The sequence below is a fragment of the Protopterus annectens genome, chromosome 13.part0 (genome assembly GCF_019279795.1).
Source record: "Protopterus annectens isolate FY-2018-M chromosome 13.part0, PAN1.0, whole genome shotgun sequence".
NCBI lineage: Eukaryota > Metazoa > Chordata > Ceratodontiformes > Protopteridae > Protopterus > Protopterus annectens.
In genome coordinates, this window is record NC_056747.1 from 637,505,513 (window position 1) to 637,530,832 (window position 25,320).

At 40.2% G+C, this 25,320-nt stretch overlaps 1 protein-coding gene across 1 annotated transcript; it reads left to right on the plus strand.

Annotated features, from left to right (window-relative positions):
* Positions 1-411: 411 nt before the first annotated feature.
* Positions 412-24,565, plus strand: LOC122787550 (zona pellucida sperm-binding protein 4-like). The gene is made up of 12 exons (XM_044054324.1): positions 412-735; positions 8,211-8,338; positions 19,934-20,042; positions 20,123-20,299; positions 20,386-20,570; positions 20,694-20,791; positions 21,211-21,338; positions 21,791-21,980; positions 22,063-22,210; positions 23,356-23,437; positions 24,133-24,270; positions 24,420-24,565. Exons 1-12 carry the CDS (start codon positions 552-554, stop codon positions 24,518-24,520), a joined length of 1,668 nt encoding a protein of 555 aa, XP_043910259.1. The 5' UTR covers positions 412-551; the 3' UTR covers positions 24,521-24,565.
* Positions 24,566-25,320: the final 755 nt, after the last annotated feature.

Consider the following 25,320-nt stretch of genomic DNA (forward strand, 5'->3'; position numbering starts at 1 on the left):
ATGGTGTTGCTCCCCATACAAAATAATCGGATACTTTCCAACAACAAATACATGAACTTTGAGTACAATTTATTTGCTAACATCTGCATGCCATTTGATGTTTTATTATTATTTATTATCCTACAGTATTCCATAAAGTAGTTAACCAGCACAAAACTCTTTTCCCAAAGTGTGTTCCATTATGGATAATTGGTACGTCCCCTCCCTTTGCGGATTTCATAGCAAAACCCTACTCCAAAACTACATGGAGCTAACCAACTGCATTCCCCCCACCAAAGTGGGGAAAATTCAAAACTAGTCATCCTTGGAGTAAGGTAACTAAACCTAACAAATCAGAAAACAAAAAGCAATGGATCCGGAAGGCGTCACTTTAATAACCCACCCGTGTTCCTAATAATATAAGAGGTGGGGATGGAGGAAATTGTTTTCTTCAATTTCCACTTTACCCTCAATTAGTAGTTCTTAAAAGAGCGATTGCTTTTCGGTTTCTTTATAAGTAAACTAGATAACACATTCTAACTAAGCTTATAATTGCAAACGTATACATTAAAATGGCTTTATGTGGTCTGTCATTATTTTTGATATGTGTTATCGGGAACGATGTTTTGGGAGCTACTCCGGAATCTGAGAGGACCCGGTTTCGGGGGTACCGTAAAGATATCATTTGTGGTAGTGATCATATGGTTCTTAAAGTACAACATTCTGCATTTGCTGATATTCGGTTTAAGGTTGGAGGTATGTAGCTACTATTCATTTCACATTTAGAGTGAAGTAGTAGAAAACGTGTTGTAGGAGACTGTACGAATTGTTTGTGAGAGCAGTTAAGGCTATCTGCGTCCCTCGTCTTCTTTCGGATAGGTCAATGGGTTATGGGGGGATGCTTTGCTGTTTGACTGCCCCGTTTGTTTTTTCATATTTTTGAACTGTTTTTTAGTTATTTAAAAAGTTAGTAACCTTAGAAAGTGGGACATTTTGTTTATGGTAACTTAACGTTTTCCTGGGCAATCCATATCCACAATCGCTGCAAAGGACTGGGATTCACGTTGGGTCCAACAAATGTCAACGTTGTAGAGTTTGAGTCTTGCTATAACAACATTGAAGAATTTCAGAAAAAAATAACCTTTTTATGAAACTGTTAGACATTTTGTCCTCAAATTTCTGGAATTTGACACTTTTTTCCCCCCAAGATGTTGGTTGTTTTGGCTTTTCCGGGTTAGGGGTCGCCACAGCGGAACTGCGGTCCGCTAATGATTGGTAGTGGTAGTTGATTTTTACGTGCCAAGTTACCACCCCTGACGCACAACCTTCAACGAAGGTACGCCTATTTACGTATGTCTCTACGCAGAAGACGCTCTGAGAATCGTACCGGACAACGCTGCCGCAGCCCCACCACTGCAGTGTGGCCCAAAATCCGAAATAGAATAGGGATGCCACCTTTTCAAATGCCGAAAGTGGGACATTTTTGGTACAAATGTCAGACTTTGCAGGCCGAAACATGCCCATGGCCGTACAAAGGACAAAACTTCACTTTTTTTGCCGAATTAAAAGCTTATTCTTGTGGCATTTTGGTTGCTTATTCTGTTTTGTATAACATTTAGGTGTTTCAAATACAGACTAACTGTTTTATGCACCTATTACATAAAATATAGGAAATAATTTTGTCCTAAAGTCTCAGGACATTTGCCATTTTTACAATTTTTTTTGCAGAGCACACAACTGCCCAAAGAGGGACTGTCCCTCGCAAAGCGGGACAGATGGTAACCCTAAAATAGAATCATACGTGTTTATTAAAATTAGAAACTGTTACATAAAGGACAGTTGCATAATCAAAAAAGCATCATACAGTGTTGTGTTGTGTATATAAACATTAGGTTGGGCTTTCAAAATGTTATTATTTAATCAGCCATTCCTTCAAAAGAGCGCACAGTGCAACAATAGAACAATGAAATAGAACCTCCTCACAATTAAAGGGGCAGGTGGTAACATTAAAAGTGTGGTTTTCTGGTGTCACTCCAGTCCTCATTGATTTACCTACATTATCAGTTTCAGATATATCCTTAATGTAAAGCTAATTATTCAATAGTACTCTTTAAGTTGCTAAGGGAATATTTAAATCTGTTCCTGGTTGTGGTCCTTTGTTCCCCATAATTTTTAGCTTTGTCCAGATTTCTTGTGCTTAGAGATTGAATGGTATGGTGGAGGAAGGGAGGGCGAAAAAAAAATTGCTGCAATTTGTTGTGCTGCTGGTTCTTGCAATACCATAAGCATACTTCTACATAGTTGTATGTATTACTGCTTGGTGTAACTCATTCTAAGCCTTTTAGTTTAAACACTTGGGCTTCAGACCAGTTGTTTTACATTGAGAGGGTTTGTGGTCTGCACTGTAGTGGCAGAACAGGTAGCTTACATCCCTCTAAGTTGGGAACTGCTGATTGAGGGCTCAGTGTCTGTTATTCTAAAAGTATATTAATTCTGGTTTAAGCACTTGGGCTTTCAGGCCAGTTATTTTACATTAAGAGGGTTTCGTGGTCTGCACTCTTGTGGGAGGAGAGGCTGGACTCTGCCCTTCTGAGCTGGGAATTTCTGGTTGAAGGCTTATAGTGCATGCATATCTGAATTTCTTCTTACTGAAATTGGTACACCTTGTTTGCTGTAGCATAGACTAGATCCAGGCCTGCTGAATCTAGCTTTGTTTGTATAACTTGAGCACTAATCCAGGCATTATTTAAAGTATTCAGTTGTATTTATTACTGCTTGGTAGTAACTTGGTTAAAGTGTAGCTATCATTCTAAGTCTTTTGGATTAAGCACTTGGGCTTCAGACCAGTTGTTCTACATTGGGAAGGTTTGTGGCATGCACTGTGGTGGCAGGACAGGTAGCTTTCATCCTTCTAAATTGGGAACTGCTGATTGAGAGCTCAGTGTCTGTTATTAGCTCTGGTTTAAGCACTTGGGCTTCAGGCCAGTTATTTTACATTAAGAAGGTTCGTGGTCTGCACTCTTGTGGGAGGAGAGGCTGGACTCTGCCCTTCTGAGCTGGGAATTTCTGGTTAGAGGTTTATAGTGCCTGAATATTTGAACTGTATCTTACTGAAATTGGTACACCTTGTTTGCTGTAGCATAGACTAGATCCAGGCCTGCTGAATCTAGTGGAATGCTAATTCCACCTAAAACGCGGCTTCTCAGCGCTTCTGTGGATCCCTAGTGATATCTGCATTGCTTACTGTACTTATTTCCTTGCTTCGCTTGAAAGAAAGTTACTGTTTGTCGTTTTTGCATTTAAGTTACCTGTAACACATTGCACTTGTTACCTGGCACTTGCTCACTAAAGCAATTATAAGTCAGCACTAAAAATTAAAAGCACTACACCCTCGCTCCCCATTGGCCCTTGTTTTCAATTATAAAGCACTACACCCTCGCTCCCCATTGGCCCTTGTTTTCAATTATAAAGGAATTCCCAATATTATTCTAGCATGTCCAAAGGTCAGTTGTCAATCTCCTCTCCGGTCCAGCTGGTGAATATGGGAATCTTGAGGCAATGTTACAACTGCCTCATGTACACAGACAACCCTCTCCTCCCAACAAATTCCAACACATGTGAGAGATGCAACCATATAGCCAAACTGGAGGCTAAGCTCTCTCAACTCAGTACTGGCATAACCAGTCAGGAGGAGAAGGAAACCACACTCACTACAATTCCAGTCTCACATAGACCTACCACGACAGCAAACCAAACACATAATCATACAAAAACATACTCGAAGGCTCTAAATAAAGATCTGCCTAAGCAGCAGAGACCTCCAAAGCAGACACCCAAGCAACCGCTACCCCAAAACAAAACACGTGCAACACATCTCACAAAGCCAGTGTGCTGAACAGTCACAGCCCTTAAGGCTAAACAACACACCTGATACACTTGTAATAGGTGACTCTATCGTCAGGCACACTGACGTCCCGCTCACCAGGCTGAACAAGGAGAAGGTCACTGAGCAGCCTGTCTGGCGCTAGGATCCGCCACATAACACAAGCACTCGGGTCACTCCAAGGCAAGTACAAATATGACTCTGTCATTGTCCATGCTGGTGTGAATGACCTGAGACTTGCCTCCCTGGACTACATGAAAAGAGACATAGAGGAGCTCTCTGAGCATGTAGCCCAGGCTGGTATGACCCTGACCTTGAGTAGCATCTTACCCTCACCAAGAATGATGCCACAATATGAAGACAAGATGATCAGTTTCAACAATTGGCTTAAGTATTGGTGTCATTCAAAAGGGATCCAATGCCTGTCAGCTTGGGATGATATGCACGACAAGCCACGATGCTTTGCTAGGGACGGCTTGCACCTGTCACCCCTGGGCTTTCGGATATTGGCAAAGGCTGTTGCTACCCCCATAGTGCCTTTTTTAGGCAAGGCTCAAAAGACAAACCCACCTCCATAGGTATCACAAGGGATAAGAAACTAAGAGTAATGCTACTCAACGCTAGAAGTCTAAACCTCAAGATGCACGCACTCGAAACTCTCCTTAGCATGGAGAACATCGATATCTGTGCAGTAACAGAAACCTGGTTCAGGACTCCGAGAGCACCCCAGCACTACCAGGTTATACCTCATACCATGCTTTTCGCCCCAAAACTTGGACCGAACCACAAAAGGAGGGGGAGTATCGATATTCATCAAAGATACCCACACCTCCAGGTTGGTGGCAAAGCACGAAGCATCAGAGACTATCCATGTGCAACTAACAGTGGGTAAAACTGCCTTCCTGTTTATAGCCTGCTACAGACCACCCTCCCAAACCCAGGAACCCCACTCGGCCTTCCTGAGAACACTGGAAAATATGAAGGTCTCTCCAAACACCATTATATTGGGCGACTTCAACTACCCAAACATAGATTGGGAGCACTACTCTAGCTCCAGCACCCTTGCCCAAAGGTTCCTAGAATTCATAAACTCAAATGCTATGGAACAACTTGTTACCACTCCCACAAGAGGGGAAAACATACTGGACCTGATTATCACCAACATGGGGACTCTATGCTCCAGACCAGAAGTGTATCCCTCACTGGTAAGATCAGACCATAAACTGATCTCACTGGATATTCACATCCCGACCCCACCCCCTGCCCAGAAAACCACAGTGAAAAACTTCTCTAAAGCAAATTTCACACTCCTCAAAACCGAGGTGGAATCCTTCAAAGCCCCCGGGCCTGTGGAAAATGCAGCCCAGACCGCAGAATCCTTTATAAATGCATTCTATGAACACCTTCAGGAATGCATGGATCATGCAATCCCAAAAAACCAAGACCCAATCCTCCAAAGGCAGACAACCTGTCTGGTGGACCCCAGCCGTAAACAAACTATACAATAGAAGGAGGAAGCTACTACATGATAGAGCAAAATCCCAAAAAGGGAAGGCATCTCTGATCAGTATTAGCAAAAAACTAAGGGCACTCATAAAATCGTCAAAGGCCAGCTTCGAGAGAAAAATTGCACAGGACACTAAAGATAATCACAAGGCTTTCTTTAGTTATGTTAGGAACCTGGGTGGGAATTCCCAGATATGCTCAGAATTAGTCCAAAATGACAAAAAATACACTGATCCCACAGACATTGCCAACATCCTAGCTGACAGGTTCAGCACAAACCCCCCTCCCCACCAAAAGGGCAAATATCTATCCCAGCAGAGTGCTGCCCCCCCGACATCTCAGATGCTCAGGTGAGAGCCGCCCTCTCCAAAGCAAAAAACACAGCATCAATGGGACCAGACGGTGTCCCAGGCTGCATCCTACATGAACTCCAAGAAGAGCTAAACCCAAACATAATACTACTGTTCAATCTCAGCCTTACTACAGGATATGTACCCAAAGAGTGGTGTACAGCAACAGTGGTCCCTCTCCACAAAGGTGGTGCCTCAACGGACCCTGGAAACTATCGCCCCATAAGCCTGACTAGCTTGGTCTGCAAAGCTATGGAAAGGATCATCATGGACCTCATAAATAAAGATATTGGGGACCTACAGACACTGGATCCTACCCAGTTTGGCTTTAAGGGCAGATCCTGCCTCTTAAACCTGGTTGACTTCTTTGAAACAGTCACAAAGGCCATTGACGAAGGGAAGGTGGTCCACACAGCCTATCTGGACCTCGCAAAAGCCTTCGATACAATACCCCACTCAGGCATTATAGATAAGCTCACCAGCTTAAATATAAACCCCTATGTCACTAGATGGGTTGCAAACTGGCTCAAGGACAGAACCCACATGGTTAGAATTGCTGGAGCCATGTCAGACTCCAAACCAGTTACAAGTGGCGTCCCACAAGGCTCAGTCCTGGGACCTCTCGTTTGGTATATATTTTTCGGAGGTACAGGCCAACACGGAAGGACTGTGACTGACCAAGTTCGCAGATGACTGCAAACTGGGCGCCATAATCGAGACTCCAGCCGATACAAGCATCCTCCAAAAGGGCCTCATAGAAACAGACAACTGGTGCCAGAGCCATGGCCTCAAGCTAAACGCCAAAAAGTGTATAGTCATCCCCTTTGGCAAAAACAAAGTGCCCACAAATTACCACATAGGTGGTAATCCATTAAGTACAGAAGAAGTCATTAGGGACCTGGGGACCCAAGTTGATAGCAATCTCTCATTTGACAACCACGTGGCCAAAGTGGTTAGAAAAACATTTTATATAGCCCACCTAATCATGAAGGGATTCACATCTAGATTAGGAGAGATCATCGTGCCTCTTTACTCATCCCTCATCAGGCCCATAATCGAGTACAATGCCCCTTTTGGGATGTACCTTACCAAACACCTGCAGCAACTGGAAAGACCCCAAAAGTACCTCACCAAGAGGATCAAAGGGCTCAAACAGATGCCATATGCTGCCTGGTTAAACTCCAGCTCTACTCAGTGGCATACCGCCTGCTCAGAGGTGACCTGTGCCTGACGTACAAGGCCATGTCCAACCCGGAATTAAGGGACATGCTGCACCTCAAAAAAATCCAAATCCCATCGAGCTACACGCTTGAGAGACTTGAACCTCGGCACTGAAATGAATAGGACATGCTGGAGGGACAGATTCATAACCCAGAGGCTCCCTTCACTATGGAATAAAATCCCAGTCCAGGTTAGGCAGAGTCCCTCATTTCCTCTCCGAGGAATCTTGATGAGTGGATGGGAGATCATAGGTTTACCCCGGGTATCACTTCTGTGTCACTGTTAGACAGAGGCACAGTATACTAACCTCGAAAAAGGGCATAGCAAAATTAATTTAAAATTGTTGGCGGAAGCCAAACATACTCTGGTTAGGCTTATAAATGCCCTAGGGCAGATAGCCTAGTATGAACCTATGAACCTATAATGTTTTATAGCTTTGTTTTTAAACTGTATGGCTTGATTCCTGCATGAAAAATCTGCAGATAAATGAATATGAAGTGTCTGTCTTGTTGTTGTTTAGCCACCTCTCAGAGCTTTGGATGCACAGTTTGCAATGTATGTTTTTACGTAGGTTACTATCCCATGCCCATGTGGCTTTTGGTAGGCTGATTTGAAAGTGATGTCTTTGTAGATTCCCCTCCCTGACACCCATACCCTTATCACTCTCCAAACATCCCACCAGCACCACTTTCTCTCTAGTGTAGTCAGGATAAGCAAGTATTTGAGACCTCTTGGGTAGTAGTCTTCATGGTAGGAAGCTTTCTCTTCAGCTGCATTTCTATATTTATTCCATCTTCCTTTGTTAGCCTGAGTACTGTATTTTGTGAGACCATTCTGCACCATTGGTAGATAATGTGTAGGTGTCCTGTACCCCTTCCTAGTCATGTTTAGGCAATAGTCTGTGGCTTCCACAGGCATTAATTCTAGTCTAACTCAAACTGGGACCCACTGTTAAATAGAATGGTGTTTAGTCAAACTTGTAGTGTTTATATTCTCAAAGGGATTTAGTGAGATTGAAGTAATGCCTAGTTTTGCAAGTTATTCTTTGTGTGTTTTGGTAGAGCTGTCTCTTAACTTTACAAAGGCAGGTAAGTAACACCACTTGTAGATCTCAACAAAGTACAAAAAAGATGGGCTAAGCCAAAGAACACAAGTGTTTCAAATAAAAAGTGAGACTTGCAGAGCACCCTTTATCAATGAAATTGTTCTACTTTTTAGCCTTGTACAATTTTTTTCTTTTTTCCTGGTTAACTTGGCTTGTGTTTTTCTAGGTGTTTCTTATGGTATCCATGATCCAGCAGCTAGAATGTGTAATTACAAAGTTACAAGGGAAGGTGGTGCAACGCTGTTTGTAGTCCTCTATAATGGATGTCATGTCAGAAAAGTTCAAAATGGAAGAGTAAGTTTAAATTTGTTCCACTGTTTGCTTCTATGTATGTCCTAAGCTGTTACCCTTTACCATGGTCTAAATGGATTAAAGCTGGGTAGTATAGCTGAGATTTTTGCATGGCGACTGGCAGAACTTTTTCTCATCCAAATACCATTAGTATTGACTGCACAGTTTGGCAGCTTCCGGTGTGGCTAGCAGAGTTATAACTGAAGTTGTGTTGCTGAACTGTACTTGCAGTGATGACTTGAATAAGTGTATGTGTGTGTGGCCTTGCACTGCAACACTACCCCTATGCACTTTTAATTAAATATGTGGGAAAAGTGAGATCCAGTTTTTCAAAATGGAAGCTGTGTAGTAATTGAATAAAGGCTTCTTGTACTGTTCATTTCTACTCACTTTTTTTCATAGGCTAACTACCACCAGAACCTTCATAAGCCTAGCTGTGCATCACAGCCCAGTAGTGTCTTTTGTAGCATGGGTGTGTGTTAGGAGGGGTCATGTGGGTTAGGAAGTTTTTAAAAGGTGTGTGTGTGTGTGTGGGGGGGGTTAATGTTGGTTTGGGCATGGTTACTGTGATGTAAAATGTTTGCGACTAGGATTTGGTGTGGTTTGTTTACATTATGTAACCGTATGATTGCTTATGCTGTAATATTTGGGTTATATGATGTATAGCAATAAATGTGAAGTATGTTTTGTTAGTTTATTTTTTACCAATGTAAATTTGCCTGTCACAAGTGATGATTAAATAAAGGTGTTGTGGGGGGGGGGGGGCCCTGGGAGGGATTAATTTCAGATTTCCCATCCATTGGTCAAAATTGTACTTTAATATTAAAGATGACTCTGCTCTCCATGGGGAAGCCTTTTAGAGCACAGAGATCTGAGACATCTTGCCAACATGCCTTATCCATGTCGCAAGCATGGTTATGATTGTGCCATTTTTTGTGCAAATAAGCAAAAGGTCCATTGGCACTACAGCACATGTGTCTTTTTATGTGATGGTCATTGCCTATACAGGTTATCAAGAGACAAGAGTATTGAGAGTTTTAAGGCAATCTGTATAGGACAATGTTATACCCTGGCTTTTCTTTTTTTTTTTTTTGTGCGGAACCTTTGTGGGCATTCCAACTGCTACATGTGTCTGGTCAGGTACATACCAAAGGGCTCATACTTGAGTCTGATTTTAAAGGCCAAATTGGCACCATGATTTCCTAGAACCTGGATGCCATGCCATTATAAACTGGGGTAGAGAAAATTATTTTCTTGCTACCTTAGCCCCAGGTTGGAGCCAGATTGTTGTCCACATATGTTCTCTGATCCCTAACTGTGTCAACTTTGAGTGTCTTACGGATGGAGTAATTGGCCTGGGTGGCAGTTTTCCCAAAAGGAGCTATGCCTTTGACATTTAAGTTTTAAGCCATGACTTTGGCACCGGTTATTTCTCTGTTAAACCCTTTTGCAAAATGTTTGTGTATGGGGGGGGGGGGGGGGGGGTTGAGATCTGACAATTTTGTAGTAATGATGATATCAGATTCCAACAGGAGTCACCACATGGAAAAGTTGAATAAATGTAAAATCTTTTATTGAGCCATAAGAACACACAAGCGCTTTCACGTAGTTGGACTACGCTTCTTCAGGTGTATTTAACATTAAAAACTTGCCTTCTTATATACAGAAATTTTTGGCGCGCAAGCCAAAAATCAAAGTAATAATTAGTTAATAATATAATTAACAGCAGCTGTTCTTTGAAGTGGCAGTGGAAGTTTAGAGCAAATCAACAGACCTGCTAGTGACGGCCAGAAAAAGCACAAATCCAAATGACAAATAACATAGATATAGTAACTCTCCATATGCTTATAACATTATACCAAACTAAATCTAAAAAATGCTGAAAGCGCATATAAATACTACTAATGTAAACCCCAATAAATAGATAATGAACTGACATAAAGTTGTAACAACCTATTTTAAAGGTTAGACGAATCTAGGCTAATGACCTATTTTAAAGGTTAGACGAATCTAGGCTAATGTAGTAATTAAAACTCTAATAAAACAACTAACTAAGCATCCGCTTCAGTATTGGTAATGAAACAAATGTAGTATATAGAAATCGGCTCAACAATGAACCCAAATATAAATTTAATATGTACAAAACAATGCCCAAATCTCATCTTCAAATAGTCAGGGATTCATAATGTAAAACTTGCCACTTTAAAGTGTAGACAGTTAAACTGTACGCAATTAAGACGTTCAGCATCAACTAATGGAATATAGAATGTATTAAGAAGACAGCTCAATAATGCGTCTTCCAAAATTAAAAAGGTGCAAACATAGTATCCAAGTCTATTTGAAAGTAAAAAACATTGAACAATGTTGTTTATAAAAGACCAACATAATCCTAAGTGATCATGCTCTGTATATAAAATATATAAGGATAATTAGTTCCTTAACAAACAGTATATGCAAGTAGAATTTTAAAAGGTCTAACGAATCAGACAGTACGCCTTCTAAGGTAAACATCTTGTGAAACAAAGTGCCTGTATTCATCTGCCTTAGGAACATCACGTATCAACAATGGAACATCGCATATCAACAAAACGATGTAACAGTATGCATATACAAAATAAATGCACTTATTTGATATAAATCAATATTAAATCATGTTAAAACATGCTTGAAATTCAAACATGTTACATACTAAACAAAGGCTATAGCGTTCATAAAACTTTTAAATAATGCGTTCTACATAATCGTGCTGTAGAATGCCTAAATTCAACATCCCATATGTAAAATTAATAAGCAATAATAATCAGATTTTATACTGAAAATACCTGTTATGTTTGTAAAACTCATAAATCAAAACATGTAGGAAGCAATAGTTTAATATATCTGAGCATAATAATGCTGGTACTTCACTCATCGGACCATACTGAACCCAAACTGTACTGACAGCTAAATGTAAAAAAGCCAAGAAAGCGATAAAGTTCATATTGCTAGTGTCAAAGTTAGAAAAGTAAAAAAATGAAAAAATTGTGAAATGATGCGACTATTAAATATCATAATATTTTCCTTCCAACTACCTATAAAAATAAAATATCAAAAAATAACGAAAAAATTCTGAAACCAGTATTTTTATATATAACAATAAATCCCAAGGAACACTCTTGTCAGAATAGTGAAACAAGAGTGGAAATATTACCTCTGAGAACACTTATATGAAAAAATATTATATTAATCAATTAAACTCAGTGAAAATGTATATGAAAAATATATGGAGTATATTATAAATTTAAAAAATATATATGTCTATGAGCTGTTTAGATTATTACTAGTGCATATAAATTATTTATAAACAGAGTATATGTGAGAGGGAAGAATGTAAAATGTGAAGAAATAGGAGTGTAAAGAAGTATATGTACCTGAATATGTATGTATATAAAATATATGTAAAATAAAAAATATAAAAAATATAAAATGTATATGCCAATCCAATATGCCTGTACATATATAAGTATATTAATTACAATCAATTGATCTACATATGTATCTTAAACAAACATATTAAGTATATATTTCATTACATGAATTATCATACCATTATAAAAATATATGTTAATATGTTGATAAATCATAAAAAAGGGATGAAATATGACATAAAATATATATTGTGGGTTAAGAAGAAAAAGCAAAACCCAGTTGCTAACCTGTTGTATGGCTATGTACATGATATATGACCAAAGGGAAAAAAACCTAATGTAAATAATAATTCCGTATCGTATGTATTATGTATATAAAAAAAATGAATAATTATCTAGTAGGTCAGGCTAATTTAACAAAGTGATAAGTCCGGAAAGTGGAGTCTAAACACCCAGTCAGGATATGAATTATAGATGTTAAGCCCACCACTTTATTATAACTTCCTATTATTCAAAATGGGTTTGACCGATACAGATTGATCCCTGGATGTATGTGAGCTTTCAAGGTAAAAATCCACTTAAGTTCTTTAACAGCTAGCTGGTTATTGCTGTCTCCATCTCTAGGGTTTAGAAATATTTTCTCCAAAACTTTAAAACTAAAGGTGTGAGTATTATGTTAAAACTAAAGGTGTGTGAGTATTATGTTCAATGATGTGTTTAGCTAGAGCATTGCATTCGTGTCCCTTCTTAATATCATAACAGTGATTGTAAATCCTATCACGAAGCCGCCTATTTGTTAACCCTACATAAAATACATCACAGTGGTCACAAGTAGCTAAATAGACCAAGTTACTAGTATTACAATCACTGAAAAACCTAGGAATGAAGGTAAAAAGACCTTCTGGATGTAAAAAACTGATGTTCCTGGATATATAGGGACACATGGAACATCGACCACAAGGAAAAGTACCTTGTTTGTCACTTCTTTTTTTTTTTATGCTGTAAGGTCCTTTCTAAGCAAAGAAGCTCCTTTAAATTATGAGATGTTCTATAACTAAACCTAGGGTACTCGCCTACTATGGTTTTGGTAAAGGGATCTGTTATTAAAACATTCCAGTTTCTGGAGATAATTTTATTCAAATTGAAAATATCACTAGTGAATCTAGTGAGCTCAACCTATCAGTAAATCTCTCATTACTCCTAACATGCTGCTTAAAACCAGTCCTTTGTTCACTAACAACTGAACCGTAATTGATGTGTAACTTGCTTGAAACTTCACGTTTGCATTCTGTTATCAGTTTGGTGGGATAGCCTCTTTCTCTAAATAAGGCTTCAAGTGTATTAAGTTCTGTTTGCAAAGTATTACTATCTCTACATATCTTGAATATTCTATGCATTTGACTGGATATTATTCCCTTGAAAGTAAATCTGGGATGCATGCTTTCAAAGCGAAGCAACGTATTTCTCCAAGTAGGTTTCCTATGTAGCGAGGTAACAATCTTGTTACCATTAAACTCTAACTGCAAATCTAAATAGTGTACCAAATTATAAGATGTCTCCATAGTAAACCTCAAAAAAGAAGAGGTGATTTCCAACTCATTAATAAATTTTGTGCACTCAGTCTCTGTGCCTTCCCAAACAAAAAAAACGTCATCCACAAACCTCTTGTAGATCTTAATTCTCTTGAACTCTGGATGTTTAAATAGATGTTCCCGTTCCCAATTGTAAACCACAAGATTGGCATAACTATTTGCACAGGGGGTGCCCATGGCAACCCCCCATCTCTGCAAATAGTTTTTTTTTTAATTTTGTAGTAATCTGAACTTTATCCAAGGCTGACATTGACATCCGTCTCTGAGAAATTGATGCCAAATTGGAGTCAGCCCAGCACAGGTACCTGAGGTACCTGCTGGTGACCAGTCCCTCAGTGGTGGTCTCACCAGTACTGATGTCTGGCTCTACCTGGCAATCCTGAGTTTCCCCAACTATACCAGAGTTGGGTATTGTACTGATTGCCAGGTCTTGGTAGGCAGTATGCAGTTCTCCCCCTCATCATTGCCTCTAACTTTCTCCAAGAAGTCTACTAGATTTAGTAGGCATAACCTTCTCTTGACTGAAGCCAAACTGGCTTTGGTTCAGGGTCTGAAGGTTGCCAGTATCCTTGATCAGGTCTATAATTTTGTTCCATGGTTTTGTGTATTAGACTAGTCAGATAATAGGTCTATAGTTTTTGGGGTCTGTTGATGGCTCACCTTTGAAATGGGGATAACAGCTGTATTCCCACAGCTGTATTCCTTTATATGGTGAAAAGGCTGCACTTGTAGTTGACAAGTGATTAAAATGGTCCTGATGTCACGTTTCAAGCTATTTAGGATTTCTTTGGATATTGGCTGGGCCCACTAATGCTGTGTTTGGCGTTTGTACATGCTGCTATGACATGCTCACTAATAATTGAGGGGGTATGCTAGGGGATATTTCATCGCTGGAGGAGTTGGGGTAAAATTTGAACTGAACTTTAGTGAGCAGACTTGCTATATTGCTCTTCAGTTAGCACAATTGATCACTAGCTAAAGCACTGCTGGATGCTGCTTTTTTTTGAGGTTTTGGACAGAGCTGTAAAAGGCTTTGTGGTTGTCTTGGCTATCTTGACCTCTTAACTGGTGTTGGACTTGGTTCCTTTAGTCTCTTGTTTTAGTTTAGAGATCACTTGAGAGTTGATCTTCCTGAAGTTGGCCATAAGTTCTTCTTTTGTTATATTTTTGTTATATACCCTGTTAAGGTTAGGATTTCACCAGTGTGGTTTATTTTCGTTTTTTCGGACTTGCTTCTAGTAGGTACATCAGCCTGTATTTAGCCATTTACATGGTTGCACAGGGTCTCCTGTCTAGGTTGTGAACTCTTGGGAGGGAAACTGAAGTTTGACAGACTGTTGCTTAACAGGATGTAGTTTTCTTTAGAATAGTTCTTAACTGTTGCAGGATTTGCAAGAATTACCAGGTTCTTATTTTGTGACAGTTTTGTGGTCTGACCTTACTAGTTAAGGATGTGATATGGAGGGGTGCAGTACTCTTCTATATTGGTTAGTAGTAAGTCTAGTATGTTTGAACCTGTGGGGTTGTACGCACTATTTGGTCAAGGGTCCTTGTGTTAAAAGTAAAGGAATTGTTCTGCCTGAGTGTTTGATCTAGTGTTTTCCAGTCCTAGAGGGGTATTTAGTCTCCCATGAGTAGGGTATTTGGTTGGATGATGGTCTCCAGTAGGACTAGATAGATGGAGAGGGTGATCTATAGCTTTTTAGGATGTGGTATCCGACTTTTGTCTATGGTGATTTGCATATGGATAAATTCAAGGGGCATCATCCCATTTAACCAATGTAAAGTTATACTTGTTGCTACTGTAGATTGAGACTGCCCCACCTTTTGGCCTTGTCTGATCAGCTGATGGCCTAAATGTATGAAAGGCACTGAAGCCTTTGTGCTGCTGGAGTACTTTCTGTGGATTTAAGTTGTCTGTAGCTGTACAGATGTCTGTCCTCCAGAGTTAGGAGAGCTTGTAGGGTGTGAAGTTTCAATAGGCTCCTAGCATTGAGCAGCAACATTTATTGGGTATTTCCTTTGGTCAGTTTACCAGTTTGGCATTGCCTAAAAAAGGCTCCAAGGGGCAGATGTTTGTCAAAAAACGGAAGCCTAAGATGGGTGCAGACAATTCTTTGCGAAGCAACATGGCTTGTCCCTCCCATGCTGACATATGTTAAATCTCTCTGTAATGACACCAGAAACTTGGCCAATTTATTGAAATCTGTCTTTGGTTCTTGTGTGGCATTAACCTTGGAAGGTAGAACGCTGTTGAATCCAAGGTACTTAACTAGGCTGAGACGCACTCTGGGATCAGTGTCTCAAAGCCAGGTATGTCTCTGGTCATTTATGCCCATGTGGACAATGATGGAATTGTACTGGTATCTTTGATGCAGTGACTTGAGTGCTTGCATAACTTGGTGGGTCTCGTCAATGGATAAGCAATTTATCATTATGTTTATATTCAGTCTAAGTGGGGCATCTGTGTCTTCCCCCATGAAAGTCCTGGGTAATATTGCTTGCCTTATGGGCTTTGCTTTTGAGGATCCACTGGGTGTAAGTATGTGTAATGTTTGGTGCTGCATGAAATAACTGATAATCTGACTTGTCTTAGATGTCCAAGTGTAATTAGAATGTGCCCTAGCTGAACACTTTGGTCTAACAGCTTTGTGTGAAGTTGATCATTAGTTTTGCTGTGAAGGCACCCTAGGAGGAAATCTAAACTTTAAAGCAACACAAACTACCCTACTTTTAAAGTTTATTGTGGAAGAAACATTTTAGTGGAGGATAAAGTAGCACCAACTACCCTACTCTTTAAACACAAGTGAAGAGACTGGGATATAATGGATACAATGACTGCCTGTATTCTGCAACACTTTACCCCTTTGTATGAACCAGCTTGTCTGCTAATGTAACTTTGCTTCTGTTCTCCTATACCCATTTCTGCTTGGAGACGGGAAGGATAATGCAATGCATGTCTGACATGTTCACTGATCACACATTACAATCTATCTTGGGTTATACCTTAAATACAGCCATGCTAGATATTGTAAATACATTGGAACATTGCTGTTTCTACTAATTGTAAATGCCTTGCACAAACTGTTAAAATGCTTGTATAACATTTGGTTGCACAAACTGTTAAAATGCTTGTATAACTTTTGGTTGTAAACCCCAGGCTTGATCTGAAAGTGGTATGTGGACATGGTGGAACATGCCTGTAGTACCAGCCAGGCAGGAGGTGGAGGTTGTTGGATCGACAGTCTAAACTGTTGGGTGACAGGCCTTGCAATAATTGAAGTAGTCCAAGTCAAGTATGCATCCATGCAAGTGGAAGCTTGAATCCTGCAGGAGGTGTAGGCATGTTCTTTAGAGTATTTTCTTGCCAGCTTTAAGGATAGGATGCAAAATGTTTGAAAACTGACTACGTGTCACTGCATTAACATTGCCACATTTTCTATAACTTGTCTTGGGCAGTTAACCTGCCATGAGTGACATCTAGAATGGACTAAATACCCCTCTACAGACTGTACTTGACCACTTCATTATTCAGTGGTTCATTTAGATAGTGCATCTACTTTTCATAAGTGACCCCAAGTTTGCCAGTTGGGCGGTTTTAAAACTTTTCTACATACAAACTAGTACCAGCTTCTTTGGTTGTTTCAGAGTAAAGTCTGCAATAATTTAAATGCCCTGGTATTTATGTAAACATCCTTTCAAATTAAACCTTTGTTCAGCCATATTCAGCAAGTGCAACAAATTTAACTTTATCCCATTTGTTCAGATATCAAAATATGTAGTCTTACATACTCAAATTTCTTTTTTTCTTGTCTAGATGAGGGAGGTGGTGCCAGTTTATTAAGTTTAAATGTATGCTGTAAACTTGCTCATATATATTCTGTACCTTCTCCTTAGAAAACCAAAGGAACAGTTTTCAGTTTTACTGGATACGTTGCACCATTCCCTGAAACGTAACTAGCACAGATTTTTCATGCTGATCCTCTCCTGGAATGTCACTAAGTTCTTTTCCACACTTTTTTTTTTTATTTCAAGCTGCAGTATGTGTTATTTCAAGCTGCAGTATGTGATCTCTGCTAGTGTATCAGAACCTTCTGTCTTTAGCCAGGGAGGTCAACTTGTGTGAAGTTCTTGCCCTGCACTTAATCTTTGCCTTGGACACTTGGATCATTGAAGAGGTGTCAGTTTTTTTTCTCTTAATATTGGTAGTAAAAAATGCCCAATTTAATTTTCCGCCTTAGAATAGATCAGCCTGTCTGTTGCTAAAAGGTTATGGGACAAAGTCTCACCAAAAATGGTTTTCGCAAGACTGAGCCAGAGTACTAGTAGATAAGTTAATTGGCCCATTTGTTCAGTGGTAATGGAAGCCAGGAACAACAAGGTGAAAAGCCATATGACAGATTCATTTATGGTCAGGAATCCCATGTCATCTCATCTGTTCTGCAGTGAGTAAAGTGGTAGGACATGGGCCAGCTTGCTGGTCTTGCAGGGCAGCCTATCCTCCTCCTTGGTGGAGCACTCCATAACCTGTGGGAGGGTCTTGGCTCTGATATATGCTTACCTCAGAGGGAGTGTGCCTCTGCAACCTGCCTTCCCCTTGGCTTACTATGTGACTTGGAAGTGACTATGCAGACTCTAGCTTGAGCTGACTGAGTAAACATGCCTAGCCCATGGTAGATGTCGCTCATGGCAAGCCAGAGCTATTTACCTCCTCTCAAGATTGAACTGGCAATGGCTGCTCATTCGCATCCTCCTGCACTGGCTCCTACAGGTGTCCAAGCTGCAGTTGTAAAGTGTCTGTGACAGGCTGGGGCTTTATGTCTGCAGTGGAGCTGGCAAACATTGCCTTGGTGCCAGCTATAGCATTGCAACACTGCTGCGGATCACTGCAACCCTAGATGGGTATGGTAAACTAGCTGCTAGTAGCTGTTCAGCTGCACTGTAGTATAATTGCATTTATTCAGTTTTACTATAGTTACTCCACTCCAGCGATAATAGACTGCAAGATTAGTGGAGAATAGGTTATAGGGAAATGAGTTGCATCCTAAGATCTCCAGCCAATTGTAGGCCATTTTAATGATTTACATTTAAGAGGATCAAGTTTGTGGAATGATTTCCAATCAGCCTTTTAGTAAGCCCTGGGAGTTGAGAAATTTATAGCATAATGATTACATTGCATTAATTTGACAGCCATTTGGAGATGACAATTGGCAAGTGGTAGCAACACATTTGAGATGGTTAGAATTGTGGACACTTCTGCCCTCTTGAAAGACTGCTATGGAATTTGAAAGCAGACTGACATGGTCACAGATGGTGCTTCATTAGTGATTGACAAAGTTCTTCCACAACCCTGCACGGTGTGGGGCAGCTTGCATGTGGGTTGAGCCCTAGTGCCATTGTTTGGTCTGGACCAAAAGGTAACCAACTTTAACCAGGAAAAGTCCAGCTGGGTAAAACCCATTTTCAGTGGTGGCCCGGAGAGAATAGCTCCCATTTAAGTTGCACATGATGTACATTTATAATTTTTAACATCTACATGTGAGCTAACTAGTACACATGTACTGTTCACAGGTTCACCTGGTTTGGAACTACTGGCTCGTTTAGAGAAATGGGCAAGGTTAAGGCCCCTTTAATGCTTCCTAAAATGTTTACGATGGTAGCATGACAATTCACTGATGGAAAAAAGTAGCTTGCCTTTGAAGTAATGCTGTTCCAATTGGAGAACTGGGTTTCTAAGCAATTGAGAAATGGTTACTGAGGTTAAGTAGGCTGGATAAGATGAGCATTGTGATTGCTTCCTTGACTGTTAACTTGAGACTTCTAAGGTATTTGAATTTCTTACTTGTGTATTTTCCATGTGTGAATATATGAAGCGAGCATATAAAAAGCTCCTTCCTGTTTGATTACGATCTGGGGGAATTATTGTGTGTTTGACAGCTGCTAGATTGCTGTAATTAGAGCACTGTAGTATTGTGGCTACTTTGTCTTAATCATGACCTTACCAGTTGCCTGAAATCGTAAAGTTAGTTATTTACACTTCTAGTTTAAACCCTAAAATAACCATGTTCATACATCTTAAATTATCTGAAGGTGACTGGGTACATTAAATGCTGTCATTAACCTGCTAATTACAGTTGCACTATATTCATCACAAAGATGTGTACACCCTTTTCACTAGGGTGTTTAGTCTTGTTGGATTAATGGAAGTAGTGGAACATGGCTTGACTGGGCACAGATCTAATGGGTGGTAAAGCCCAATTCTGTCCATCTTGAACCTATTGCAGACAGAGGCAGTACTGACAAAGACAAACTCAAGGCTACAGTCAAAACTGCCCTGAGGGTCTGATCTACCTAAACAGTATGGGTTGCATAAGCATGGATACTTGGTGAGCAGTGACTGTTTCTGCTCTGAGTAACTCCTACTTTAATGGAGTGTTCATATGGAATAATCCATTGTACAGGGTGGTTGAGGGGATGAGATGCCTTAAAGTAATACAGTAGTATTTGCTTGTAACTGGCCCTTAAGGTGGCATTTTCAAACAATCCAATATGAAAGATTTCTCTAGCTGAATCTAGCTAAATACCATTTTTTCCTTTAGGGTTTCAGTGCCTATACACTAAAAGTGAAAGTTGAAGGTGTAGGAAAATCACAAAGCCTGGTTGTTGAAGAAGAAATTCTGATGTCCTGCAGTACACCGAAACATACAGGTAATGTAACTTTACAGCCCTTTCTAGTTTAGCTTAATGTTTGCTGCAGAACTGACATTTCAACACTTCAATACCATTAGACTGGACAGCAAAGTCGCAACAGAAGAGTGCATTGTCCTTGGATGAAAGCTGCTCTGTTGATACAAGCAAGAGACTTCATTGTGGAGAGGCTGGTATTGGCCAGCTGGAGTGTAAAGCCTCAAGTTGTTGTTATGACCCTATTGCAAAGACCAGTCCATGTTACTATGGAAATACAGGTTTGTAATGTGCACTTGTATATTCCTTTTAAGCTGCTGGAAATGTTTGCACAAAAAACAAACTGCTTTTTTTTTTTAAATTTTAGTGACAGTAGAATGCACAAAGGATGCTTACTACTTGATTGTAGTCTCCAGAAATGTTACAGTTCCATCTTTGGTTTTGGATTCCATACACATGGCTGTATCTGACCCAGGATGCCTTCCTGAAAGAGAGAATGCAGACTTTTTGTTGTTCAGGGTGCCATTCACATCCTGTGGCACTACTTACATGGTAAGTAAAACTGTAAAAGGTGCAACTGCTGCAGCCAAGATTCAGTAGGTTGTACATTTTCCAAGAGACTTTCAACACTTAATTGAGCTATCGTTGGTGAGCATATTTAATTCTGCTTTCTAGGCTGATGGAGATTATCACATTTATGAAAATGAACTGGTGGCAGACAGAACTTTGCAGATGGGGCCTAAAGGAGTTATAACTAGAGACAGCACATTCAGGTACTGCAATACACTTTACTGACTGCTGTCATTAATTAATCAGTATCAAAAATGTGGTTTCATGTTGAGGGTGATTTTGGGAAATGAGAACTGTGTACTATGCAAAAGCTCTAGATTTAGTAGCTTTGTTTTAGGCCACAGTGAAAAGATGCACTCTACTGCTATGGCAGTGGCTTTTTTTTCTTCCCTGCTGTTTTGATTTGATATGGAAAGTTTGTTATGCAGTCAGTGCTTTATAGTACTTGTTTCCTTGGACTGCAGTATTTGGATTTGCTTAGAATGCATCAACCAAAATGACTGACAATTACCAGATCGTACTAGTAGTTTGTACACTTGACAGTTTTGATATGCATATGTAGATGTCTGTATACAACCAAAGATTTATGCAATATGATTGTAATGAGCGTTTGTTTCTGCAGGCTAACTATCCAGTGTGTCTATAATGGAGCAGATGTCAATCCACTACAAGTGCAGATATATACTGTAGCCCCACCACCACCTGCTACAGACAGTGGACCTCTGCATCTTCAACTTAGAATTGCAAAAGGTAACTTTCTTTTGGTGGGTCCTGTCTTTTTTTTTTTTTTTCTTTTAACCACTTTTTTCCTGCATAACCTACCAAACGTCTAGCTGCATCTTTTGAGTAGAATCCTGGCGAAAAGCTCCTGTATACAAATATAGGAAGTGCATATAATCTGTAGTTTAGCTATTGATAAATTATAAAGCACTGTGTATAGCCATTCAAAAAAACTGTTAAGGTCAAGTTCAGGTGGCTACTAATGGCTAAATAGAAGATTCATTTGAACATGGCAATAAAGTAACTTGTAGCCCATTGGGTATCTGTTTTAATACTGTAATGTTCTTGATACATGGAGTAACACTTGTCGACCCTGTGTTGTAGCATAACTAAGTATGTGCTGCTTGGTAGCAACTATGTGTAATGTGCTTTTTCTATTGCATACGCACGCACACTAATGCTTTCTGGTCTGTTCATTGTAGACTCCTTCTATGGCTCCTATTATACTGATAAAGATTTCCCTGTAGTGAAGCTTCTGAGGGAGCCAGTTTATGTTGAAGTCCGAATTCTTGAAAGAACTGATCCAGACTTGGTGCTAGTGCTTGAAAACTGCTGGGGTACTCCTACCTCTGACCCATCAGGTATACGTCAATGGGATATTCTGGTTGCTGGGTGAGTATTGCATTTGTTTTGGACAAACATAATGGTTTCTTAGTACAGTAATGCTGAAACTTTTTTTTTTTTTTTTCTCCAGGTGCCCTTATACTGGTGATAACTATATAAGTCAGCTGCAGACTGTAGATGCTTCTTCAGGGTTACAGTTCCCAAAGCATTACAGACGGTTTGTTGTAAAGACCTTCATCTTTATAGATGATGCAACCCAAATGCCTCTGCAAGGCCAGGTAAGCCAAAATATCACCTTGTAACCCTAGAAACATAATTGGCTTGTTTGAGCTGGCTCAGTAATATGCTATTGCAGTATGGAGTGCATAGGGTAGCTAAAAACCTTGCTTTGTCATAGAGCAATGAAATGTCACAACTGCTTTTTCAGCCCTTCCCAAACACTTGCTTCTCCCCTGTCACCATGTCTTGAATAGTTATCCAGACTTCTGTGCTGCTTAGTGTAGTTGAGCCTGTTCCCAGTTTATTACCCGAACAAAGTTGAAATGCTTTGCAAAATGTAATGGGGGGGGGGGGTACCTCTGCTGTAATTGGAGTGGTGGAATCGCCTTTGTTATAATACATAAAATGTTTCAGGCTATATTCTGTGGTGGTGTCCTAAGAACTTTGTTAGGCTGCCTCTGTGTAGGCCAGTTTAGTATTAAGCTCTCTCCTCCCCAAGGAAAAGTAGATAATGGGTGTTTGTTATGCAAAAAAAAAGTGCTCCCTCCCTCCCTTTTTGGCTAGCTTACCTTAAATGTGTATAAACTGGATTCTGCCAGGCAGGTGTAGGATCTCCAGGTTTTTATATCCCACCACAGGAATGTGGGTTGAGTGCAGTTTTTCCCCTACTTGACAGTCCACCTTATGCAATCTGCCTTATTCTCTGAGCAGTTCCCAGCCCATGTATTGCACAAGAAGTAAAGAGCTAAACGTATGACTGACCATTCTGACAGCTGTCAGAACACTTCTGCTTATAGCCATAAACTGCCATCGGTGGGTGACATGAGCACCCAAGTCATTTTGAATGACCCTGCTATGCTTACTCACATGCTGTATAGGGCTACTATCACTGCTTAACTGGACAGAGGTCATGCCACTGCTCTATATCCCTATATATTGCTAGAAAACCTCTGCATGCATAGTGGCAATTGACTGACCAGAACCAAAATCATTGCTATACCCATTAGTCATTGGCCACAGAATGGGTAAGCCATCAGCTTGTTTCCACTCTTCCCCCTGCATCATTAGCATCCAAGCTGCTAGTCAAACTGTGAGCATGATCACGGAACTACAGAGCAAGGTGAGTTGATGTGTAGTATTAGGTGGACCTAATTCTCTCTCTGCCTTGTTACAAATGTATTTTACCATAATCTTGCTGTTTCAGGTCTATTTCCACTGCAGTGCAGCTGTATGTGTTCCTAATGGCAAGGAGTCATGTGAACCTTCCTGCAACTCCTTCAGATCACGTAAGCTTGTTTAAAATTTTAGTCTGGGAAGGGACTATGGGCTGTACTAATTTCAGTAACATTTTGAAATGGATACTACGGTGGAGGGTGATCGGGTTCGGTACAAGGGGTGCAACTGTTTTCTTGCCACAGCCCATTTCTAGTTGCTATCAAGGAAGCCTTGTGACTACTTGTACAGGAAATACTGACTGGAGTTGTAAAGCTAGCCTTGACTCCATCCCTGTTGGCTTAAATGGGCACCTGGCATTACTGGTGTAAGGGTGCCCTATGCTTATTCCCCTGATGTGGTATTTGAGACCTACCATCTTCTCACTGTGGATTGACAAAGCATCTCACTCCTCATGGTGATTGTAAACATGCAGCCCTCTGCGTGTGAGCAAATGGCTTATGATCACCTTTTTGGCTGTGCCTTATTCTACTATGCCAGCCCTTTGGCTGCCCCCTTATGTTTCTGATCATGTAAATATAACAAGGCATAACAGCAACAGTTGGGAGGTAAAACTACCTCAAGTTTTGTAAGCCCACTATGCACACTTGACACCTATTGTAGTAACTGTCGGTTTTAGCATCACATTACTGACCTCTGGCCTGGGGCAAATTTGAAACGCATAAGGTGGTTAGCCTTCACTTATAGCACAATGAATAACTTGTCTGAAAGTGGCTAGACGTGATTCTTATGAAGTATTTCTCTTTAGGATCCAAAAGAGAGAGAGAGGATGTATATCCTGCTCCCTTGGAGGGGATTGTGACTTCTCTACCACTAATCTTCTCTCTGACACCAGATGGATATGCAGTGGACCCAGTGGAAGGCTATGTGATGGTACCACAGGAAAGTAAGTAGCATTGCACAATTCAGGTATCCGTTGCTTTTAGTATCTTAAATTGATGTCAGTGGTGCAAGCATGTGATTGGGTGGTCTTGGGAGTGGGTTAATTATGGTGGAATGAACTCATGACTGAGCTAGTTTTTGTTTTTCTTTTAGACCATCTTCCCAACAGTCTGACTGGAATATTGGCCATATTTGGAGCAGTTTTTGTATTTGGAGGAATTGCCTTAATTGCCAAGATGTACAAGTTTAAGTAGAACAAATTATAATGTGAAGGCAAATAAATGAAATTTTGAAGAGTAGTTGTGGTGATTTTATACTTTTAACAAAACAAAGTAAATTGAAAGATTTCAAAAAGTGTAACTTGCTGGAAGAGTAGTACAGGTGCCCTAAAAGGTGGACACTTAATCTGTAGTGGTATGATCATAATGGGTATTGCTGCTGATGGGGCTGTTGTGGTATTGTAACAGTGCCACGATGGGTATTTGATCTAGTGGGACCATAAGAAATTTCCATAGTGTCATGGGGTTAACCTTTAGACTGCTGTCATTTCTTTGTACAAGCCAGTGTAGGTAGTTTTTAATCTCTTGTACAAACAAACTTTGCATTCAATGAAGCAAAATGTCCCCCTTTTATACCAGAAACATTTGGACAAGCCACTACTATTCAAGAGGTAGTGCATCTTCGATTTAAAGTTGAAAGCTTCCATTTCTCATCCACTTTATACACTCACTGGTTGGAGGACTCTCTTTTTCAGACACAACCAGGTTTTTGAAGGCAGTGCACAAAGCAATACAAGAAATGCAAAACCAATTTAGTACTTAAAATATTGTATGCATGACTAACTTTGCATGCACACATGTAGCATCTCATTTTAAATGATTACCATTAGTGTCAAATGCAGTCATGTAGGATGAGGGTAAATGTAAGAATATCTAGTACTGGGATACTACACCATCGAATTCTGAGCGCTCGAGTCCTCTAGTGTGGTGTTGCTGCACCTGAAGATCTGATCTAATATGAACCGTGCAACAGTCTGAAGCAGTGCGAGGGGTAA

Bases quoted from the DNA above. Each gene is read 5' to 3' on its own strand.
- LOC122787550 (XM_044054324.1), top strand. From the start codon at position 552: ATGGCTTTATGTGGTCTGTCATTATTTTTGATATGTGTTATCGGGAAC. The intron at 20,571-20,693 runs GTAAGTAAAACT...TCTGCTTTCTAG, and splicing joins CCTGTGGCACTACTTACATG to GCTGATGGAGATTATCACAT. The intron at 23,438-24,132 runs GTAAGCTTGTTT...ATTTCTCTTTAG, and splicing joins CTGCAACTCCTTCAGATCAC to GATCCAAAAGAGAGAGAGAG.